Source organism: Canis aureus, chromosome 35 (genome assembly GCF_053574225.1).
Source record: "Canis aureus isolate CA01 chromosome 35, VMU_Caureus_v.1.0, whole genome shotgun sequence".
NCBI classification, from domain to species: domain Eukaryota; kingdom Metazoa; phylum Chordata; class Mammalia; order Carnivora; family Canidae; genus Canis; species Canis aureus.
The window spans coordinates 30,388,541-30,411,808 of NC_135645.1; the positions used below are offsets into that span (position 1 = coordinate 30,388,541).

Here is a 23,268-nt window from a genome sequence, read left to right on the forward strand (position 1 = left end):
CTCTTGAAAGGCTTTGTTTTTGTGTTTGTGTTTGTGTGTGTGTGTGTGTGTGTGTGTGTGTTTTAAGGAAGAAAAGAAAGACAGTTTTCTCCAGTTGTCAGGAATAGAAGTTCCATAGAATGCAGTTAGGGAAGTGGGAGGAAAAAAAAGTAAATCAGCACACGGGGCATAGAAAATACATGGGTTTCAGAGTGAGTGCAGAATGCGGAATCTAAGTGTCACCTGGCGGCCGCGCTGGTGATGATCTTCAGGCTGCCTGGGTTCCGGATGAGCTTGTCCAGAATGCTGACAATCTGCTCAAACTTGGGTCTGTTGTTTCTGTCCTTCTGCCAGCAGTCCAGCATCAGCTGGTAGAGCGCAGCCGGGCAGTCCATGGGCGGGGGCAGCCGATAGCCTTCATCCACAGCTTTGATGACCTGTGCGAGAAGCAGTATCCCGGAGCTTAGGGACCGAGGCTCCCGTTATTGTCCACGGGAAGGACGATACTTAAACTGTGAATATTGGAAAGTTAAGTGGAAAAATCTCATTTTCAGTTACTTAAAAGGATGACGGCTTATCAGGTAAGTGAGATTGTTCATGCCGCCCAGAAATGTTGTGCAAAGAAGGTCGAGAGAGAGAGGGGAAGTGGATTTAGGAAAGAAGCATTGGTAAAGCTCCTTTTCACCTAAGAATCAGAGGACACAGTCTACCATATAGAAAATGCAGTGAGTTACAAAGAAATGATTATTTGGTAATACAGATTTGTGTGGAATACTGTTCATATATGAGTGAATGCAGAAAAAGTTAGTCTGTGGATTTTAGCTCTCTTTCATTCCGAGGGCACCTTCCAAACCATAGGAACTTCCTTGGGTAAGAATCCTACGTGCTGAACCGGGAAGTGACTATTAGTTCACGTGTACTTTTCAATCATATAAAACAGTGATTTTCAAGCTTACTGTGCAGCCAAATAACCTGCAGGACGTAATATAGAGATCGCTCTCCTCTGATCGCCTAAGCCTGGAGGGAGGCCTGAGATTTTGTATTACTGCTAACTCCCAGGCTCTGCTGAAGCTACTGGTCCAGAGACCACACTTTGAGATCCTCCGATACAGAGAAAATTTGGAACACAGAGACGTGGAGATGTGAGTCTGATTTTCCCAGCACTGTTATAAATATAGCTTGACTGGACAAGCACAGAAAGGTTTTAGATGCCGGTGCAGTAAGTGCAGCTTTACATGTAATGAGCAGCAAACGACTGAGAGCATCTCAGCGTTCCACCTTGCGGGTCTCTGGGACCATGCTCAAGGCCTCTGGCTGAGCACACATGGAAGTCTCCCGAGTGCTGGTCCCATGTCAATAGTATCCTTTTGCTGAGCATTTGTAAAACATGACTCATAAAAACAAAAATCCTTTTCAGAAATCATATCACACTTACAATAGAAAATTAGAATTATTTTTCCATCCAGACACTTCACTTCGTGTGACTAAATTCTCGTACAAGTTTAATACATTAAGACAAACAACATACTAGAGACTGGTTGCTCTGTCTGACTTTGGGAAATACTACGTTTCAGTAAACAAAACGTCAGCCTCGATGCACGCATAGAAATCCACAAAGGGTGGCAGGCATGTGGCTTATTAATGTCACACAGAGACAACTTTGCCGTCAAAATACTTCAAACAGTCTCCCATATCTATGGGCTATCTTTTCAGTCACGTATTTCACTACATTCTTGCTACAAACATCTTCATTTTCTCTCATTTCCAAACCCCTGCTTAAGGGAAACACGTAAAGCCGTAAGAGCAACTCAGTTAATATCCTTGTAAGACTTGGCAACTGTTGCATTTCTTCTAAGTATTCTATTTCAGTGTCACAAACCGGGAGCCACCTGGTTTCATTATGCTCCACTTCCTTGCACAGCTTGATCTCTTAATCTGAACCCATAATTCACGGACGACAAATACTTACATCCTGATTGGACATCTCCCAGTACGGCCTCTCTCCATAGGACATCACCTCCCAGAGAACAATCCCGTAGCTCCACACGTCGCTGGCTGACGTGAACTTGCGGTAAGCAATAGCTTCTGGGGATGTCCACCGGATTGGGATCTTCCCTCCCTTTAAACATAAAATCACGTACACATATGATCAATGCACGGAACACATACATGGTCGTACGGAATCTTCGCTGCATGTGTCAGGCTACTTCTCTTCTGAAATGGGATATGGGTTTAGGCTGAAATGCCTTGATTATTTTATTTAATACCAACCACAGTAAGCGGCATAGCATGCACTGAGGGTTTGCTTCCAATCAATCTGATGAAGGGACAACATTTTACAATTGTTTAGACACTGCTGGTTTATATCAACTACGTCATGTTAATTACTCATCTACCAAAGTAGATGTGCTACAGGGTGTAGTGGGATTGAACGAGGTATCCTGAGTCAACATTTATCCATCTGACATAGATTTATGCTTGGCCAAGCCATGTTAGTTCAAAAGGCCAGTTAATATTTGTAAAGAGCTTATACCAAAAAAAAAAAAAAAAAAAAAAAAAAAAACCCCAAAACCAAAAACCAAACCCTTATAGCAGTCCTTGACACCTAAGTTCTCATTGGTGTTTGTTAGCTAAGTAAATTCAAAGGTCATACCCCTAAAAAGCTCTGCTCAATACATAGTCAATCACGTAGGTTGGCATACCAGGGCTTCACCGCATCACTAACCCCTGAAGTCCCTTCCATGCTACTAGGCACCATGCGGCCTCAACAGGTCCATTAACTACATTCCCAGGACTTACAGTCTGGAGGAGAATATTGCTTCTCTGAGTTATGAGAGATATAAAGGTAGAGCTCCCAGGGAACTTGCTCTCGGTTTAATAAATACATTTAATAAAAGTGTGTCGAGTAGCAACCATATGGGAAGTATTAGGCTAGTCACTCCCGGGACACAAACATAAATAACACGCAAGCCCGCGTGGTGGCAAAATCTCCGGCAAACGGGGATGGCATTAGCTGTTCTGAATCATGGAAGGCCAGAGAAGCGCCTGGTCCTTAGCTGCCCACACCTGGCCCGGTGGGCGAGTCAGGTGGGGCGTCACACGTTCAGCTGCGGTACCGCCGGGTCCTCGCTCCTCGCGCCCCCTTCCCTCCACCTGCGGGGGGCAGGCTCGGGGTCACCGCTCCGCGCATCCCCATCCCCTCCACCTGCAGGGGCGCAGGCTCGGGGTCACCGCTCCGCGCACCCCCATCCCCTCCACCTGCAGGGGCGCAGGCTCGGGGTCACCGCTCCGCGCACCCCCATCCCCTCCACCTGCGGGGGGCAGGCTCGGGGTTACCGCTCCCCGCGCCCCCATCCCCTCCACCTGCGGGGGGCAGGCTCGGGGTCACCGCTCCGCGCACCCCCATCCCCTCCACCTGCGGGGCGCAGGCTCGGGGTGCAGCACGGGCCGGGGCGCTCTCCCGGGAGGCCGCGGGGTGGCCTGCGGGATCGGCTTTGGGAGGCCCACTTCCTGCAGCTCGGCCGCTGTGTGCACAGGTGGGCCGTGGGCCCGAGGCAGCTGGGGGATGACGGGCATTGTCCCTGCGCGGCGCCGGCTTGGAGGCCCGGCCACACCCCCCTGACCCGGGGCCGGGGGGGGGGGGGGGGGGGAGGCGGCTAGTGCACCCCACGGTAAGCGGACGCTTTTGAAGAAGTTTCCAAGATCTCTACGCAGAGAGAATGTCGGAGAAGGTACTGGAAAGGGACGGGGAGGGATCCCTGGGTGGCTCAGCGGTTTAGCGCCGCCTTCGGCCCAGGGGCGTGACCCCGGGTCCCGGGATCGAGTCCCACGTCGGGCTCCCTGCGTGGAGCCTGCTTCTCCCTCTGCCTGTGGCTCTGCCTCTCTCTCTCTCTCTGGGTGTCTCTCATGAATAAATAAACAAAATCTTTAAAAAGAAAGAAAGGAAAGAAAGAAAGGAAAGAAAGAAAGAAAGAAAGAAAGAAAGAAAGAAAGAAAGAAAGAAGAAAGAAAGAAAGAAAGAAAGAAAGAAAGAAAGAAGAAAGAAAGAGAGAAAGAAAGAAGAAAGAGAAAGAAAGAGAAAGAGAAAGAAAGAAAGAAAGAAAAAAGAAAGAAAGAAGAAGAAAGAAAGAAAGAAAGAAAGAAAGAAAGAAAGAAAGAAAGAAAGAAAGAAAGAAAGAAAGAAAGAGATAGAAAAGGACGGGGAGGTGGAGCGGGGATTTAACCATCGGTAAACTGAGGCAGCTTCAGCCTGCGGAGGACGGGGTCCCCGTAATGGGCGGCACCTCGGTGCGTCCCGGGACGCTGTCCTTCCAGCGAGCCGCCGGCGCGGCAGGTGGGCTCACCCCAGGTTTGCAGGGCCCCCGGCCTGCTGACCGCCCCCGACAGGCCACTAGCTCTCGGGCCGACGCCGCGGGCCAGCAGGCTGGCTCCGGAGGTCAGTACAATTTTTAAACAAAAACATGAATTTCGCGTGGCTAAGACTCGCGCTGACTGAAAATCCTTGGTAGGTTAACCTGCGAGGTGAGCCTGTCTCTAGGAGTTCACGCCACAGACGCCTCCGGCCGCTGTCCTTGCAGCCAGGGAAGGACGTAAAACATAAAACAGAATCCGAACATCAACAATAAACAGACCGTGTTTAAAATTTAGAGCACTGGGGAAAGACTTACAGTTTTGAGCGTAGGATCAAGAGCAAATGAGAGTGAAGTTTTAACAGGAGTAAAAGTCATACACTCACGGGTTCCCTGTACCGGGGGTAGCGCTACTGACATTTTAGATCAGATTAATGATTTGATGTGGGGACTGTCCCGTGTGCTGTAAGCCGGTTAGTAGCACCCCTGGCCTTCACGGGCTCGGGAACACTGGCGTCCCGGCACTTGTGACACAGCCCAAAATGTCTCCAGACAATGCAAATACCTCGTAGGAGCAAAACTGTCCCCACCTGAGAACTACTGCTTGAGATGGTGCGTGACAAGCTTTACCTCGCAAGGGAAAGTAATTCGGATGAGGTCCAGGATTTCCCTGGGATTTTAGGTAGAATGAATGGAATTAACTTTCTCTCTCCCTCTTTTTTTTTTTTTTCCTTACCATTCACACCCTTTCCATGGATGTTTTTATTTCTGTTCTAGTCAAGTGAGGGCCAAGTTCATCATGGCCAATTTGGGTAACTGAGTTTTGGTAAATGTAACAGTATCCCTTTGAGGTGTTTCTATTTTCAGTTTTTTTTAATGTTTTTATGTTTTTTGTTATTTTCTCCTTTCTTTTTAGCTTTCTTCTACCCCCCCTTTTGTTTTAAAAAAAAGAGGATGATTTCCTGTTGCAAATGAAAATAATAATAATGTCTTCATCAAACAGAGGTATCTATGACCAAAGAGTTTAGTAAGAAACGTGTTTTTCCTTCAAAAACAAACATTACCTATGGTTTCAGAAACATAAATGTCATTGACATAGGGAGACACTGGATACAAGTCCTTAAGGGCTCAGTTCAGTTCTGAAGTACAGGTGAAAGAAGAATCCATACATTTTGATAGAATCCTACTTCACAGTAAGGGTGTCTGTCTTCAAGCTAAGCATCTGTAGATCGGATACTATCAAAATAAAATAAAATGAGTCTATAAATGTCTGAGTCACTAAATTTCCTACAAATCATCCATCATAGAATTTATTTATACTTTTACTGCTGATTGATCACAAAAATTCCCCCTTTTCCCCCCTACTCACTACCCTAATAAAATCTGAGCTGGTAGTGTGTGACTTTTTTCTTTTTTCAGGTCCAGAAATTACTTTCTCAGATATGTATGTGGGAGGCATTCTGAAATTTTAGATGCTTTTCAAATAATTGCCAGACACATCCTTCAGTGAGCAACCCAAAGACTTGGTTTTGATGAGACAATAACGAGTCATCATTTGGCACCCTTGGTTCCCGCGGCGGTATGACTACTCAAGTACACCTGTTCTAAATGAGCTAAACTTTTTTTTTTTTTTTAAGATTTTATTTATTTATTCATGATAGTCACACAGAGAGAGAGAGAGAGGCAGAGACATAGGCAGAGGGAGAAGCAGGCTCCATGCAGGGAGCCCAATGTGGGATTCGATCCCGGGTCTCCAGGATCGCGCCCTGGGCCAAAGGCAGGCGCCAAACCGTTGCGCCACCCAGGGATCCCTAAATGAGCTAAACTTTGAAATCCGTTGACGATCTAAGATGTGCTTGGAAAAATGCTAGTGGGCACTGAGGGTCCTCGAAAGCATAGCCAGTTACTATAAAGATGATTTATGAAGATGTATTAGTCACAACACACAAAAGCATTGTAAAGTGAACACATTTACCTACGCTGCTCTCTGTATCCACATGCAAGCTCTCCAGATATTTACGTATTTGAGAAATGTCCCCAGTTGCGTGAAGCGAGCTCAGAATGGAATTAGTCTAAAATCTCAATTGTAGAGGGACATCCAGGACAGAACCAACCGTTCATGCGTCTTTCCCTACCTAAGATGCCAAGCCTTGGCCCTGCTGCCCTCTGCGCTGCGTAGCCCAGTGATTGGGCCTGGGAGGACTTTATCGTCACTCGCTCCATCTCCTTCTGAAGTGTAGCAGAAAGCGAGAGTCTTGGTTTCTGGTTCAATTCTAGCAGAATGTTTAATTTTGCCAAGTTCCTTGACTTCTCCGTGTGCAGCTAGCTCGTCCTTCGTAAACTGGGGATTTTTTTTTTTAAGATTTTTTATTTATTTATTCATGGCAGAGGGGCGGGGGAGAGAGAGACAGGCAGAGGGAGAGGGAGAGAAGCAGGCTCCATGCAGGGAGCCTGACGTGGGACTTGATCCCAGGTCTCCAGGATCACACCCCAGGCTGAAGGTGGAGCCAAACCGCTAAGCCACCGGGGCTGCCCTAAACTGGGGATCTTGGGGAGTATCTTGAACAGCTGTGCTAATCCATGAGCCTGAGCTCCCTCAACTCTCAAATGTCTGCCTTAAACCTACAGGCATAGCAAGGATGCAGGCATTCATAATATTGATTATTTTGGAAAAGATAATCCTAAATTTGGATCTACTGATCTATTGGTTGTCATACCTGGATTTACTCCTATAGAATTCTTACAGAAAATTTAAAAGAGAAGAATAAAACGACACATGCAAAGATACTAAGGATTCTCCGGGCAGAGACATTACATAATGGCTATCCTCAAATCCAGGATTAGGTGAAGTAGTCCAAGACCTTGTTCACTTTGTCCGGAAATAGCGTTGGAGTAAACCTAGTCTTAAAAGATCCTGCAATTCAGTTCTCTAAGCTTAATGAATTTAGACAGTTCAAACGAGACATTTGGCTAAAAGCCTGAATTTTTCAGGCCCTCAACTACAGCCAGCTCTTTCACCATGGGCTACAGGGCTTCAGGTCTTGATTTCTAAAGAAAAAGGAGTATAATTGCCAAACTCTCTGGACATGAATGCATAATATCTCATATCTGCCCCAATTTTTTCTCTAATTATATATACAAATCTCTCCCCATCGATTTAGTAAATGCTGTGCTGATCCATGGTTCACACTGTCTGCCGGCAAGCCCTGTCAGATCTCGCTCTCAGAGGGACAAAGGAGGCTAGAGAGTTTATCTTAGTAAAATCCTGAGTAATTGAGTGTTTAACCTGGAGGCAAAATCTGGCTTCTCAACAGTGGAACTACAGAGATGAATCATTCCACTCATTCGACTTAGCCTCTATCTGACGTCAGGGACCAACCTTCATTCACAATGAGGTGAGGGGCAACCCGGGAAGCCCCTGGGGAAGCATCTGTTCTTCTCCCCACTCGCCCAGATCTAAAAGCCATTGAGAGGATCACCCTGGCAGGTGCTGCCTGCCTCAAGATACCAGGACAGATGATCTCCTAGGTAGCAAGAGCCTAAACTTTCGAGGCGTTTCGACATTATGTGAAATGTGTAAGAATTTCTTAAAATACAGCAAAATCTTCAGCTTGCATTCTAAGTTTCTCTATGGCTATCCAGGCAATGCAAATAAATGGCTTTTCGGTTACTTTCTGCTAGGGTCAAATTAGGTCATCTGACGTATAATGTCTATCTTCAAAAAAAACAGTGTGAAACATTTACAGCTAAGGCTAAAGATATTTCAGAGTTCAGTGAGGTTTAAAATGTTAAATTTTTCTGTTTTATATATACCCAACCCTCATTTTTTTAGACGATTAAAGAAATTCATTTGAAAGTGTGTGTTTTTAGCACTTGAATAGTTTTCCAAAGAAGCAACATCATAAGTAAATATGTCAGAAAGATCTATTTGGTGTAGTGAGAATACTGGATAACTGTGATCACAATATTAGAAGTGGAAATATCTAGTAAGTAACCAAAAAAGTACAAAACGCGAGTGAGCTTGATTTGTTTAGTACTGGTGATTGTAAAATAAGGAAAGATGAAATGATATGTTGAGAATGTCAAAAATCTAAAAAGATAATATTGAGTACATGTCACGGCAATGGTTCCCTTATAGGTTCATGTTTTGTAACAGCTTGAATTCTGGGGCAATTCCAGAGCAGGAGTCAGCAAACAAAAGAGGGAAGAAGTCATGGCAGCACATTTGAATCATGACGTGCAGAATCATGGTTGAAGAGGGTGATGGGACAAAAGTGAGTCACAGCATTAGCCATCGCAGACATCTGTCCATTTAGGATGTCAAGACTGCTGCACTTGCCAAGGAACCTGGGACTGGACAATGGCTTCAAGCAATGCTTCGGGCAATGTGTGATCATGTATTTGAAAATGTGGGAATAAAAAAAAAAAAAAGAAAGAAAATGTGGGATATCCACAGCGAACTGGAACTAATACCAGCAAGTGATTTTTACTACACTCCAGGCTCACCAACACAGGAGACTAGACCCGTCGCTATGAGCCTGGTGTCTAGTCGGAGTTAGATCATGAATCTGACTTCCTAATGTGCCTTCTTGCAAGGTAAGCCTGTTGGAATCAGAACGATGATTACAATTAATTTGTTAAATTGAAAAAAGAGTTAAAGCAAAATAAATCTTGTTTGGTTAACCATGATATTTATGTATTCCTTCACTGTCCCAACTCGTGGTTCTAATGACATTTATTTTATCAGGGAACTCCCTTAATCTTCCTAAACTAAAATAACACCCTCCTCCACGCCCCACATTTTCCGTCCTACTTCCCTGCCTTGCTACCTCTTCCTTGTCTATTTATTACCTGAATCCCTGATAAATCCTATTTATCACCCTAGAATGTGATCTCACCAGCTCAGTGCTTTGTTTTATTTACTGCTGGGTCCTTTGGCCCAGGGCCGTGCCTGCTATACCACAGGCACTCAATAGTGAATGAATGAATGATGCGCTTTAGAGATAACTGTTCCTGCTGGAGACTCTACGTCATATTTCACACACCAGCTCCATGCTACTATGTTCTACTCCAGAATTATGCTGTGGTTTTTTCCCACATATATCTGGATAGATTATTTTCACATGTTCAAATGTTTGTGGTCTCTCTCCCTCTCTCTTAATTGGGTGACTAGAAAGTATTGGCTCTTCATTAAGTTTTAATGAAACAGGTATTTTCTGATTTTGAATATATGTGAAGCTACATAAGATTTATCCATCCTGATCCTAGAAGAGAAGGGAATAAATTCATGATTGACATTGTTTGGGTTCAAAGCTTAAAATACATCACTATATGAAGGCCATTGATTAGATGTTTATGTGTTACTTTTCTCATTTCTGTATAAGTGACACATGATACATATTACTTACCAAAATAATATAATTTTCTTTTTATAGCACACCAGTTCCTGGTATTCATAGTTTATAGTCCTGGGCTACAGCAGAATAAAGGCTCATGTTTTCTATTGTTTATTTGTTTATATCCTTAGAATGGAATTATCCTGACCAGGAGCATTTAACTACTTAGCTTTTTTTTTTTTTTTTACTACTTAGCTTTTAGCCACTTGTATGAGCCACTTTTTTTTGTTTGTTTGTTATCTTGCAAATTAAAATAGGTAAAAACAGAAACAAAAATAAACTGTAGTAGAATATTTCTGGCATTAGGTTGGCACATTTTAAAGAAAAAATCAAATAAATTATTATGTAAGATAAGATTTCTTTCTCCTTCACTTAACACACAAGGCCTGTGATAACTGTTTATTTGCTTTTATCTTCTAAAAATTAAATAGATGTTAATGGGCTATAGGGCATGTAATGGAAGGGAGAAATTTCTTATCCAGTATAAAAATCCAGGTGTTAATGACTCAGTCTGCATCTTTAGGACAGAAATAAAAAGAAAAGAAAATTGAAAAATGAAGAGTATAACCAAAAACAAATCATCTGGCTTTCTCAAATTGCCCAATTGGGTTTATGTGGTAATTATATCCCTAAAATGAATTTGGGAGCTTGAGAATTGGGTTGACTTTGTATAATACAGCATATAAATTAGATAAAAGCCTATATCTTCTCTAACTTGATCCTGTTAAATAGTAAATTGAGCACCACCACGGTGGAATTCGGACCCCATTTATTTGAACATATGAATAAAAGAATGTTCAGATGCACAGATGCATGCATGCACATAAAAAACGCTAACCTAACCATTTGAAATGAAATTTCATAAGAAAAAGACTAAAAATTAATTTAGTGATAAACAATTTTCACCAATAATTCCATGGTTCTGTTAAAATGAAATAAATTGGTAATTCAGTGCAAAAAAAAAAAAAAAAAAGGCAACGTGCTGTAACTGTGCTCTGAATTCCTATGATGGGAAATCAAAGAGAGGCAGTTCACTTCTGTGTTTGTTTTTCTCAACAACAAAAAGTTTCTGCAGGTCGAAGGCCGCAGGGCTAAATGCTCCCCCCAATAAAACCGGCGCCTTCCGACGAAGGCAACTTCTGGATGCGGCTGCTCTCGCGCTTTCCAGGCCTTTCCTCAAGCCCTGCTGCACCGTGCGATACGGACGAAAATGTTATTTGGTTTTCAGGGCGCCCAGAAGGGCGGTTGTCGCGGGGTCCCCGGCCTGGGTGCCCCCTCCGAGGCTGCGGCCGCCCTCGGGCCGCCCTCCCGCTCCGGCTCCCGCTCCCGCTCCCGCTCCCGACGCCCCCGCGGCCGCGTCAGAGGCCACCGGCGGGGGCGGGGCGCAGGGGAGCGAGGGCTGAGCGGCGCGGACAGGGGCCCACGTCCCAGAGGGTCCCTCACCAAGGCAAGACGCGCAGAGTGTGCCTAGGGCCGCGGCGGCAAACCTCGGGCTCCGCTCGCGTCGCAGGCGGTGGGCGCAGAGGGCGCGGGCACGGGTTCCCGCTCCCGTCCTTGCCGGCGGCCGCCCCGAGGCTCCCGGACGGCCGCGGAGACGCCTGCGGGCCCCGCCGAGCGCCCCGCCCGTCCCCGCGCCCGGCCTGAGGGCCGCGGCCTGCCCCGGGACGCCGCCTGCTGCCCTGGGACGCGGCCTGATGCCCCGGGTCGTGGCCTGCTGTCCCGGGTCGTGGCCTGCTGTCCTGGGACGCCGCCTGCTGCCCCGGGTCGTGGCCTGCTGTCCTGGGACGTGGCCTGCTGTCCTGGGACGCCGCCTGCTGCCCCGGGTCGTGGCCTGCTGTCCTGGGACGCGGCCTGCTGTCCTGGGACGCGGCCTGCTGCCCTGGGTTGTGGCCTGCTGTCCTGGGACGCCGCCTGCTGCCCCGGGTCGTGGCCTGCTGTCCTGGGACGTGGCCTGCTGTCCTGGGACGCCGCCTGCTGCCCCGGGTCGTGGCCTGCTGTCCTGGGACGCCGCCTGCTGCCCCGGGACGCCGCCTGCTGCCTTGGGTCGCCGCTTGCTCCGGGAGGCCGCCTGCTGCCCTGGGACACCACCTGCTGTCTCGGGTGCCAAGCACTAAGATTGGAGTCCCACTGACTCGCTGTGAGCCTGTCATGGTAACTAAAGGAACGTGACTAACTTTTTAAAGCAGATTCACCAGAATGTGTTTGTTTATCCAAAAAGAAAGCTGTGGCACAAGATCGTAAATAGTGAACTTGTTTTTCTGAAGTAATCGTAATTCCTAGGAGGCTTAATCAATAAGCTGAAAAATACTGGTTTTGGTTTAAAAAAAAAAAAAAAACAAACTACCAAATTTTATTATATAACAAAGGACTGCTTTTCTTATTTATTAACCGTCAGCTTATTGAGACCTGAGATTTGATCTCAGGCATGTATGTTTCCCAAAATACTATATGCTTAAATAATTTCGAACAATGATACCCTTCACATTCTAGTTTTAAAGATGATTTCAAAAGAGGAATTCCCCAAACATTTTGTGCAGTAGCAATGTTCCTATAATAAGTACGAAACCCAAGAATTAGTATGGAAACACTCATTTAACTGTTTCAGTGTTGTTGTTGTTGTTGTTGTTGTTTTTTAAAGTAGCAGTCCTATTACTTTAAACCATACCTCATAGTTTAGGGTAAATTATGAAATTGTTGTACCAAAAAGGATTATTACAGGAGATTAAAGATTTCTAATTATTCTAGAAATGCAGGTGCAAATAACAGCTTCTCAGAAAGATGTTGGGATCCCCACAGATATTTTGAGAAGTTCTGAGAAAATAGAAGGATGAACATCGAATAATTCTAAACAGCTATTTATTGGCAGTTAATGAGCCATTTGGTTGGTATAGTTTTTAAGATTCTTCCAAAAGTAAAAAAAAAATGCAAAGAGCCTGTCACACTTTTATCTCACAAATGAGAATGAGTAACTTTGACACAGCAACATCTTTTTCTATCTACTTGGGTCGAAAAATGGTCTTTGTAACCCTTGGGTCCTTGCAAAGTAACAATTAGTACAAATGAAGCTCTGAAAGTTTTTTTTTTTTTTAATTAATAATAACCTTTTAGAAACATGAAAAAAACAGCAGAAGTTGACATTGAAAAACTGCCCATCCTCTTGGCAGGTGTTTGGGGCAATAACCTTCTTTATATGTTACTGCTAGAAGTGAAATTCTAAGAAAACAACCAGCCGATCCATATATGAAAATCACACACATATCTGCACACAGTTTGACTCAGCCATTTTAATCCTAGAAAATTATCCTGAGCAAATAACCATGGCAAGACATTAACCGTTTGTTAGGATTACATCAGAGTATTATCAAGAATATCAAATCTTTGGAATTCACCTAACTAATAGTGTATTGGATAAATAAGGTATGTCTATGAATAAAGTGGAGTACTATAGGTTACTTAATGATACTGTAAAAAATTAATCATCTAGAAAATTCTGCATTTTATATTTTAGGTTAAAATATGCAGATTACAAAACATTGAATTTGTATATGAAGAAAATACTGGATTGATAAGTGAATATCATTTTATATATCAATACATATAATATGATCCCATTTTGTAATCATATATTTAACTGGTAACTGTTTACATATGATAATGTATAGAAAAATATTTTGAATGGAAAAGAATGTTACAATTGGTTACCTTTGATAGTTTGATTAGTAATGATCTTTATATCTTTATTTTCTAAAATTGTCTGCCATGAAAAAAGAATTCTATAAAGAAATGCCTTTTTGAAGGAATTTGCCAATAAATATATGAAGAGCTAATCAAAAGCATTTTGAACGAAATTAATACAAATCAAAACAATTAGGTACAATTTCTTAAAACTAATAAATACAAAATGATAATGTCTACTTTTATCAGGATATAGTTAAGCACACTTTTAAAATAGGCACAGAAAATTCACTTTTAGGATTATATCATAGGGAAATTATCAGAGTCATGCAAATATGAATGCAGGTGGATCATTTGCACATTTGTATAAAATATTCCACCTGACAACATATAGCATTCCTTCATGACAAAAGCCCTCTGCATAAAATAGAACACATTTCAACATTATAAAAGCCTCATATGAAAAACTCGCAATCAACATCATACGTAATGGTGAAAAACTGAGAGCTTTCATCCTAAGGTCAGGAGCTAGTGGAAAGGGTGTCATTCTCACCACTTTTAGTTAAACATAATATCTGTAGCCATTAGACAACATAAAGAAATACAAGGCATCCAAATAAGGAAGTAAACTCTCACTATTTGCAGATGAGTCTATGTAGAGAAAACCTGAAAGACTCCACCAAAAAACTACTAGACCTGAGAGATGAATTCAGTAATGTCACAGGACGCAAAATCAATCTACAGAAGAAATCTGTTGCATTTCTACAAACCAGTAAGGAAGCAGAAGAAAGAGAAAGTAAGAAAACAATCCCATTTACCATTGCACCAAAGCCAATAAAATACCTAGGAATAAACTTAACCAGAGAGGTGAAAGACCTGTACTCTGAAAACTATAACGTGCTGATAAAAGAAACGCAAGACAATGCAAAGATATGGAAAGATATTCCATGCTCGTGGGTCAGGGGAACAAATGTGGTTAAAATGTTCATACTACCCGAAGCAATCTACACATTCAGTGCAACCTCTATCAAAATACCAACATCATTTGGTATTTCTAGTTCACAAAACTAGAACAAACGATCCTAAAATTTGTATGAAACCACAAAAGACCCTGAATAGCTAAAGCAATCTTGAAAAAACAAAACAAAACAAAAAACACAAAAAAAGCCCCCACAAAAAAACAAGGCTTCATAATTCTAGATGTCAAGTTATATTACAAAGCAATAATAATTAAAACGTCATGGTACTGGGATAGAAATAGACATACAGACCAAGGAACAGAACAGAAAACTCAGAAATAAACTCACAGTCATATGATCAATTAATCTTTGACAAAGGAGGAATGAATGCATAATAGGAAAATGGGTCTCTTCAACAAATGGTGTCGGGAAAACGAGAGTCATATGCAAAAGAATGATACTGAACAACTTTCTTTCACCATACACACACACAAAACCCTCAAAATGTATTAAAGACCTAAATATAAAACCTGGAATCATAAAAATCCTTGAAGGGAGCACAGTCAGTAATCTCTCTCAAATCAGCCTTAGTGACTTTTTTTTTCCTCAATACGTTTCCTGAGACAAGAGAAATAAAAGTAAAAATAAACTGTTGGGACCACATTGAAATAAAACGTTTCTGCAGTGAAGGACACCATCAAGAAAACTAAAAGGCAACCTACTGAACAGAAGATATTTGCATGTGACATATCCCATAAGGGGTAGTGTTCAAAATATATAATACAACTTAACACAAAATAACAAGTAAGCTAATTAAAAAAGGAAGAAGAGGGGGATCCCTGGGTGGCGCAGTGGTTTGGTACCTGCCTTTGGCCCAGGGCGCGATCCTGGAGACCCGGTATCAAATCCCTCATCAGGCTCCCGGTGCGTGGAGCCTGCTTCTCTCTGCCTATGTCTCTGCCTCTCTCTCTCTCTGTGACTATCATAAATAAATAAAATTAAAAAAAAAAAAAAAAAAAAAGGAAACCAGGTTGGATTCCTTAAAAAAATAAAATAAAATAAAAATTAAAAAAAAATTAAAAAAATAAAAAATAAATAAAAAAGGAAGAAGAAATGAACAGACAGGTCTCCAAAGAAGACATCCAGATACCAACAGACACATGAAAGGATGCTCAGCATCCCTCAGCATCAGGGAAACGCACATCATCACTGCAATGAGGGGGCACCTGGGGGGCTCAGTGGTTGAGCCTCTGCCTTCAGCTCCGGTTGGGACCCTGAGGTCCTGCAGTCAGGCTGCACCGGGCTCTCTGGTCAGCAGGCAGTCAGCTTCCCCCTCTCTCCCCCAACTTGTGCTCTCCCCCTCCCCCCCCCAACAAAAGGAAAAAAGAAAAAAAAAACACAATGAGATACCACTCTACACGAGTCAGAATGGCTAAAATCAACAAGACAGATGTTGGTAAGGATGTGGGGAAGGGGAACCCTCTGCACTGTTGGTGGGAATGCAAAGTGGTGCAGCCACTCTGGAAAATAGTGTGGAGGTTCCTCAAAAAGTTAAAAATAGAGCTGCTCCACGACCCAGTAATCTTACTGCTCAACAATTTACCTGAAAAATACAAAATAGCAACTAAAAGGGATCCATACACCTCTATGTTTATTGCAGCATCATCTATAGTAGTCAAACTGCAGAAGCAGCCCAAGTGTCCACTGATAGATCAATGGAGCTAGGCAAAGTCATACACACACACACGCACACACGCACATGCATACACACATGCGCACATACATGCACATGCACAGACACGCACACACACGCATACACTGGAATATTATTCAGCCATAAAATTAATGAAATCTTGCTATTTGCAAAAACAGGGATAGAATCAGAGGGCACAATGTCACACAAAATAAATCATTCAGAGAAAGACAAGTACCATATGATCTCACTCCTATGTGGAATTTAAGAATCAAAACAAACAAGCAAAGGAAAAAAGAGGGAGAGGAGACAAACCGAGAACCAGACTCTTAACTATAGAGAACACACTGATGGTCACCAGAGGGAGGGGTGTGTGGGGGGGATTGAAGAGTATACTTACTTTGATGGAAAACATAGACTGACAAAAATTAGAGAAAAGTTAGATATAATAATAATTTTCCCATAATTAGGGGCTGAGTTTTAAAAGATGGTACATCCAGATAATAGAATGCAAAAAATGCTAAAAATGAAAACTTGAAGAGTATTTATTGACAGTGAAATACATTCAACAGCTGTATTGCTAAGGGAAAACCAGGCTATACGGTGACATTAGGAATAATCCTCTTCTAGTCATGTGCTCACCAAAGGTGTGTATGATAGGTACGTGGAAAAAATCTGGAAGAACTGAGTGGCAAAGTCATGAATGCTCTCTGTGGGTGGCAAAGTGATGGATGACTTTTCTCCTTTTATTGCTTTGTTTTGGAATTTTTATAACGTGAGCATGTGTTACCTAGGTAAACATGAATCTTAAAATGATTTAAAATTATATGTAGTTGGACAGAGGTATCCAATCTGCTTACTAAAGGTGGCTCAACCATGATGCAAAAATGGGTAAATATGAATACCCCAGACTCCAGATATGCGGCAACCATGCTGCCTTTGTGAGGGAAACAATAAACCGATGTATGATGTTTAATTTTTTTTTTTTAGGATTTTATTTATTTATTCCTGAGAGACAGAGAGAGGCAGAGACACAGGCAGAGGGAGAAGCAGGCTCCCTGCCGGGAGCCCGATGCGGGACTCCATCCTGGCCCAGATCCTGGGATCCCGCCCTGGGCCGAAGGCAGGTGGACACCACCGAGCCCCGGGGGGCCCGACGTTTCAGAACCACAAGCATTACCCGCCTTGTAAGCAGCGACCATCTATTTTGCCCAGAAGTCAGGGCATTGCGTGGGTAAAGGACAAGTGTCCTTCAGGGGAAGCTGGAACCGACACACCTGACTGCTACTTATTTGCAGGTCACAAACCACAAGGTAGACAATAAAGACAGAAAGGGAAAAAAGAAACCACAGAAAAACAATGTCACTCACCCTTGTGGTGTAAGCAGCTTCTGGATCGTCCTCCAGAACACGCGAAAGTCCAAAATCAGAGACCTTACACACCAGGTTACTGTTGATCAGAATGTTCCGGGCGGCGAGGTCGCGGTGGACATAGCCCATGTCCGAGAGGTACTTCATGCCGGAGGCTATTCCGCGGAGCATCCCCACTAGCTGGATGCCCGTGAACTGGGCGTCGTGTTTCTGAGAAACATTCCACACACACAGTTAAGACACGTTGCTGCTCTTCCTGAGACGCGTCTTGGTTCCAGTCTCACCCTGAATTGTAAAAGCCCTGCGAGCCCTTGGCTTCTGGGCCCTCCCGCCGTCGGGGCGTGTGAGCAGGTGCCGGGGCTGCACCGGGCACCCCGAACCCTGAGAACCAGACCTCCCGTGGGCTTTCTGTGACGTGCAAGCCCCTCGGAGATTTTAAATTCAAGAACAACAAAATGAAATGAATCCTGTGGCTATTTTAGTTTTACATATTGATTTGATCAAATGTCCGTTCTTCCTTCTGGTTTTCCAGATTATTCCTGGCTTCAAATAAAGTGGATAGTGAACGTGTAATTTACCGTCCTAAATAAACAGTTTGGAATTAGTCAAGAATATTTACTGAATATTTTTTTCTCCTCAATCTTGAATTATACATCGTAAAATGGAAAACAATAAAACACAAAGTCAGAGTCTGGTATTTAGAAAAGTTTCCAATTCACTTGGATCAAAGTAGAAATACATGATTTATATGATACATAGGTAAAGAGACACACACACATGTATACATATACATATGTGCATAAATGCCTGTACAGATAAATAGATATGAAATTCCGTGTTCAGTTATAGATACACAATGACAACTTAAAAGTATTTATTATAATGGTTTCAATTATGTAATTTGAAAAATATTTGTTTTTGAAATGTTCGGGAAAATGATTGCTGATAAAATTTGTATTTGCCTCATGAATATTAAAATAAAGAATATGACTTCTCATTTATAGAAAATTTAGAATTTTCCTCCATAATAATGAATTATTCTATCTTTCCTATCTATCTATCTATCTATCTATCTATCTATCTATCTATCCATCTATCTACAGTGCTGAATGCGCATTGAGGACAGAGTATATGGGGTTTTCTTGGCCCTTACAGTGACTGGTGATTGGCAATGTCTTGTTCTCCATAAAACTTTTGCATTTCTTTGAACAAATATTTACTGAAATATTTTTAAAAATTAAAATAAATAAAATTTTAAAGTTTAAATAATTAAAAAATATATATGGATGCATATGTATCAGGAAAATGGTATCTCTAAATTGAAAATACTTTGGAATTACAATGCTTGCTTATTTTCTGAGACAAAAGCTTTATGTGGTAGACGGTCTTCTAACAGCAGTCTGAAGGTATTTTAAATGAAGGAAAGAGGATATTCATCTTACATCATTGTTTTTTATGTCTTACTTTAAGAGTCTTTTTAAAATTTTTATCTTAACCAGTGTGGGTCCTGGCAGTACAAAGGGTAGAAGAAAGATTGCACAAATTTGTTTTAAATATATGAACCATTAATTTTGGATCCTGCAAGATAAAGATGAATTTGGTCTCTTTGTATTTAGTCCTCCAAAATTTCCGTTTTGCTTTAACTTTTGTTATCTGATTGTTGGCAAAATATCAGAGGTTGCCTCTGACATTTTCAGTAGTTCATTCCATATTTATGCATATGTTTATATAGATAGAAGGATAAAATATAAAAAATAGATAAGGATAAGAGATACATGAATATATATAAAATCTTCTACTTACACGTAAGAAACTGTCCAGGGAACCATTCTCCATGTATTCTGTGACAATCATCACTGGTTTACCTGGATATACGGTAAATTGTAAATTAAACATGTCTAATCATGTTTAGAGTTCAACAAATATCATGTGATGAATACATCTAGTACACCTTGATACCCCTCATGGATTGTAAAATGTAAAAGCTTCCCCTGTCTTCCCAATTTTGCAAAGTCACAAAAAAATTTTTCCCAATAAAAAAATTAAACCAAAAGAAAAAGAAAAAGAAGACTGGGTTTCAGAACAGGGATGATAACCTACAGCATCCAAATTGGCTTATTTGGCATGGCTTTCTGTGAACATAAAATACGCCCCCTTTCTGCCCTTTAATAATTGCATGTCAGCTGCTCTACAAAATTAAGTATTTCTGCTTTCCAGCCCAGGTCAGAGCCAGGGTCTCCACAATCACCGACACGTTCCACAGGTATTGACAGTAGTAGTTGGGCAAGTAAAGCAAAGTCCCCATCTTCATGGATCCTATATGTAAATTTCATAAAACAACACCAATCATTGTAACTTTTAAAAAATCTGTACTCAACACATTAAAATAATATATAAAATCCATGTTAAAAGGAAAATAAAGTTAAAATTGCTGCTGGCAATTTTACAAACTTACAATAACCATTGTAGAAATATGTGGCCTTAAATACCATTATTAAACCTGTTAATGAACATTTAACTTTATTTATATAGTTAAATATATGTGCAAGATGCTGGTTTAATTATTTTATATGTGATATCTTATTAATTATTATCATTTCCATTTTGCACACGAGAAAACTGAGATATGTAGAGGGTGATCAATGTACTCAATGTCATACAACTAATAAATAATAAAGCCAAAAGCAACAAACTGCACCCATTATGCTGTTAATTTTGGAAATTTATACTGAAGGAAACATTTAAAATACGAACAGCATGAAATACAGGAGTGTTAAGTAATCTGATATACAGATTTATGAATAGAATAAATGTTCAGGCAACGATTGGGTGTCAATTCTATGGATTATTCTGAATTAAATTGACAGCTCTGAAGTCCGTAACATTTTAGATAATTGTTATAGTGTAATGTCGTGAACAAGGCTGAAAATATAACTCTATATACATTACAAAACACGTAGGAAAATAAGTAATGCAAAATGAACATTTCAAAAGGAAAAAGGAATATGGAAAATGGATATTTTTGATATACAGGAAACACTAGTAGATATTTTTGCATAATTAGACTCATGTAACATCACATATTCATATGTGTGTATATTACATACATACCTCACACCACTTCATCTTCGCGTTATCTCGTGCTTTAGTAATATACATTATTCTCATTTTTTTCGTGTCCCCAAGTGGAAGCATTGTGAATTTAAGGAAGCTGCTGGGTCACACAGTTAGCTAATTTTCCAGCAGATCCCAGACGTGCCGTCTCTGATGTCAAAACCTACTGTATTGGGCAGCCCGCGGGTCGGGGCGGGGGAGCTCAGCAGCTTAGCGCAGCCTTCGGCCCAGGGCATAACCTTGGAGGCCAGGTATCGAGTCCCGGAGTGGAGCCTGCTCCTGCCTCTGCCTGTGTCTCTGCCTCTCTCTCTCTCTCTCTCTCTCTGTCTGTCTCTCATGAATAAATAAATAAAATCTTTTTTTAAAAAAGAAACCTATGCTATTACTACACGGTAATTCTCTTCCCATATTTTCGCTATGATCTTGTTTAAAACTTAATTTCATCATGTCACAAAAAGAAGGAACAGCGCTTGTCCTCCACGTCTGGGGCACCTGAATCAGCTCTTGAAAAAGCGCCACTGAAAGACCTGGGCAGGTGGCTTTTCACAAACACTGATGCGCCCCTGACCCGTGTGCACACTTAGGTCTTCCTCACAGGCTCCTTCCCTATCATGAAAGTTAGTCTGCCTCTGATGATAGAAAACAGCTTTCTTTGCTTCCTTTTCCTTTCATAGGTTAAAACTCTCATTCACACTACTTATGAATAATGTTGCTTGGTACTATGAAGGTTATACTTACTGTATTCAGTACTTCGATGTATACTAGGTTATAGGTTTAAAAGGTAAGAAAAATGATTTAAATTCTATGATTTTCAGACAAATTTTATACACGTGACAACCAACTGATACACCAATCTATTTTCTGTGAAGGTACTGATTTAATTACATATATTCAGTAACATGTCATACATATCTAATAAATCTGATAATATAAATCTGTAAAGTCATTTAGCCAAAAGTTTCAGCCTCTAGAACTTGCTTTTCTAAAATTCAAATTAAGCTCTGATTTGATACTATTCAGGAAGAAAGGGAAGATTTGACTTTTCTTTGGAAACTTCTCTCTCTCCTGAACTGATCACCCCGATGCTAAAGAGTAGTCCCAGAGACTGATACAAAATTAAAAGCATGGATAAGTGAACAAAGGAATGAATGAATGAAATCTTTCACATGCATGTTCTCTGTAAATCACTATAATTGTCTTTGTTCTTGCCTCAATACCATTCTATGGAGAATAACGTGCTCACAAAGTTCAGTGCATACGTTAAGCGTAGTCACAGGTATTTTGTCTCCTACAGCAAACTCCCAGTGACAGTCACCATGTTTTTGTGCTCCCCAGACTGTTGCTTATCACTTGTTTCCTCCTGGCTCCCAGCCTCATGCCTATTCCATTTCTGGTTAGCATGTCTGGTGGATTGTTTGGCAGGGGAAATAAAAGTAGCTGAAAAATCAAGCCAGTCAATTAAGCCAAAGCCCCATGACCATTCAGAAATCAGATCGGGCTGCATTTAGCTCTAAGATTTAGGTATTTGTAAACACATCAGTTATGATGGGCAAGTCTGAAAATATGCTTTACATTAAGTTCAAAGATTCAGCAAACCCAAATGTACAAAGAATAAACAGAATCAAAAATATTCCACCTTGGAAAGCCTTGATTTCTAAGTTCTATTTTTTTTTTTTTTTTTTTTTTTTTTTTTAGTGTCTAAGCTTATTTTTAGCCTTAGTTTCCTTGTGCTTTTGATTTTAATGAATAGGGTTAAAGGAAAAGAAACTCTCTGCAATAGTGGTGGGAGCTCATCCTAACACATATTAAAGATTGCCGGAAATTATTTATAAAATATTAGCTCACCTGCACATGGATGCCATGTGTTTCTATCCAGGTTCATGCTCTTTCACATGTATTTTGATTTAGAAGTGACATTCTCGTCTTTTTCAAGAACCCTATCATTTGCTGCCCTCGGAGATCCTAAAATACATCTGAGCATCTGCACGAAACTCAATAAAATTGTTGCTGGATGACGGCTGAAAGGAAACACTATCAAAAATGCGCAAAACAAAATGTGCAGCAGAATTTTACTTTTTTCCTACATTGATTTGTAAATATAAACAAAATTATGATATTTCATGATTATAGGGTTAAGGGAAGTGAATCAGTCTGTTACAATCAGTTCATTTCCCCAATTACCTCCAGTGGTTCAGATATATTATTAATCATTGAACCACTGTTTGATGACAGAAGAAATGTGATTCAGAATATCCAAGAATCCCAGGTTCAACATGGTATATTTCACCACAACCTTTCTAATCACATTTTTATAAAAAGAAGAGCCGAAAAATGTAATAAATATTTAGCCATGCGTAGGGATTTTTATTGTAATTATAAAATAGATGTTGGCTTTAGATTAAAATATTTGCATTCAAACATAGTATTTATCAATGATTAAACTATTAAACTTTATTGGGGTGCCTGGTTGGCTCAGATGGAGCAGTAGACTCTTCATCGTGGGGTCATAGGTTTAAGCCCCATGTTGGACATAGAGATTACTTTAAAAAAATAAAATTAAAAAAGTTATTGAGGGGAGCCTGGGTGGCTCAGTTGGTTAAATGACTGACTGTTGATTTTGGCTCAGGTCATGATCTCAGGGTTCTGGGATCGAGCCCTGTGTAGGCTCCACACTCAGGGTGGAGTTCACCTGTGATCCTCACCCTCTTCCCCTGCCCCTTCCGCTGCTCATGC

General features: G+C 41.4%; 1 protein-coding gene across 4 annotated transcripts in view; it reads right to left on the reverse strand.

The window, feature by feature from the left end:
• EPHA3 (EPH receptor A3) overlaps positions 1–23,268 on the reverse strand; it is a 329,015-nt gene that overhangs the window by 23,958 nt on the left and 281,789 nt on the right. For all 4 annotated transcript variants that reach the window (XM_077883995.1, XM_077883997.1, XM_077883996.1 and 1 more), the window contains exons 12-15: positions 19,225–19,286; positions 17,422–17,631; positions 1,949–2,098; positions 223–416 (exon numbers count right to left, since the gene is read on the reverse strand). In XM_077883995.1, coding sequence (XP_077740121.1) covers positions 223–416; positions 1,949–2,098; positions 17,422–17,631; positions 19,225–19,286 — 616 coding nt within the window. The remainder of the gene's footprint in view (positions 1–222; positions 417–1,948; positions 2,099–17,421; positions 17,632–19,224; positions 19,287–23,268) is intronic.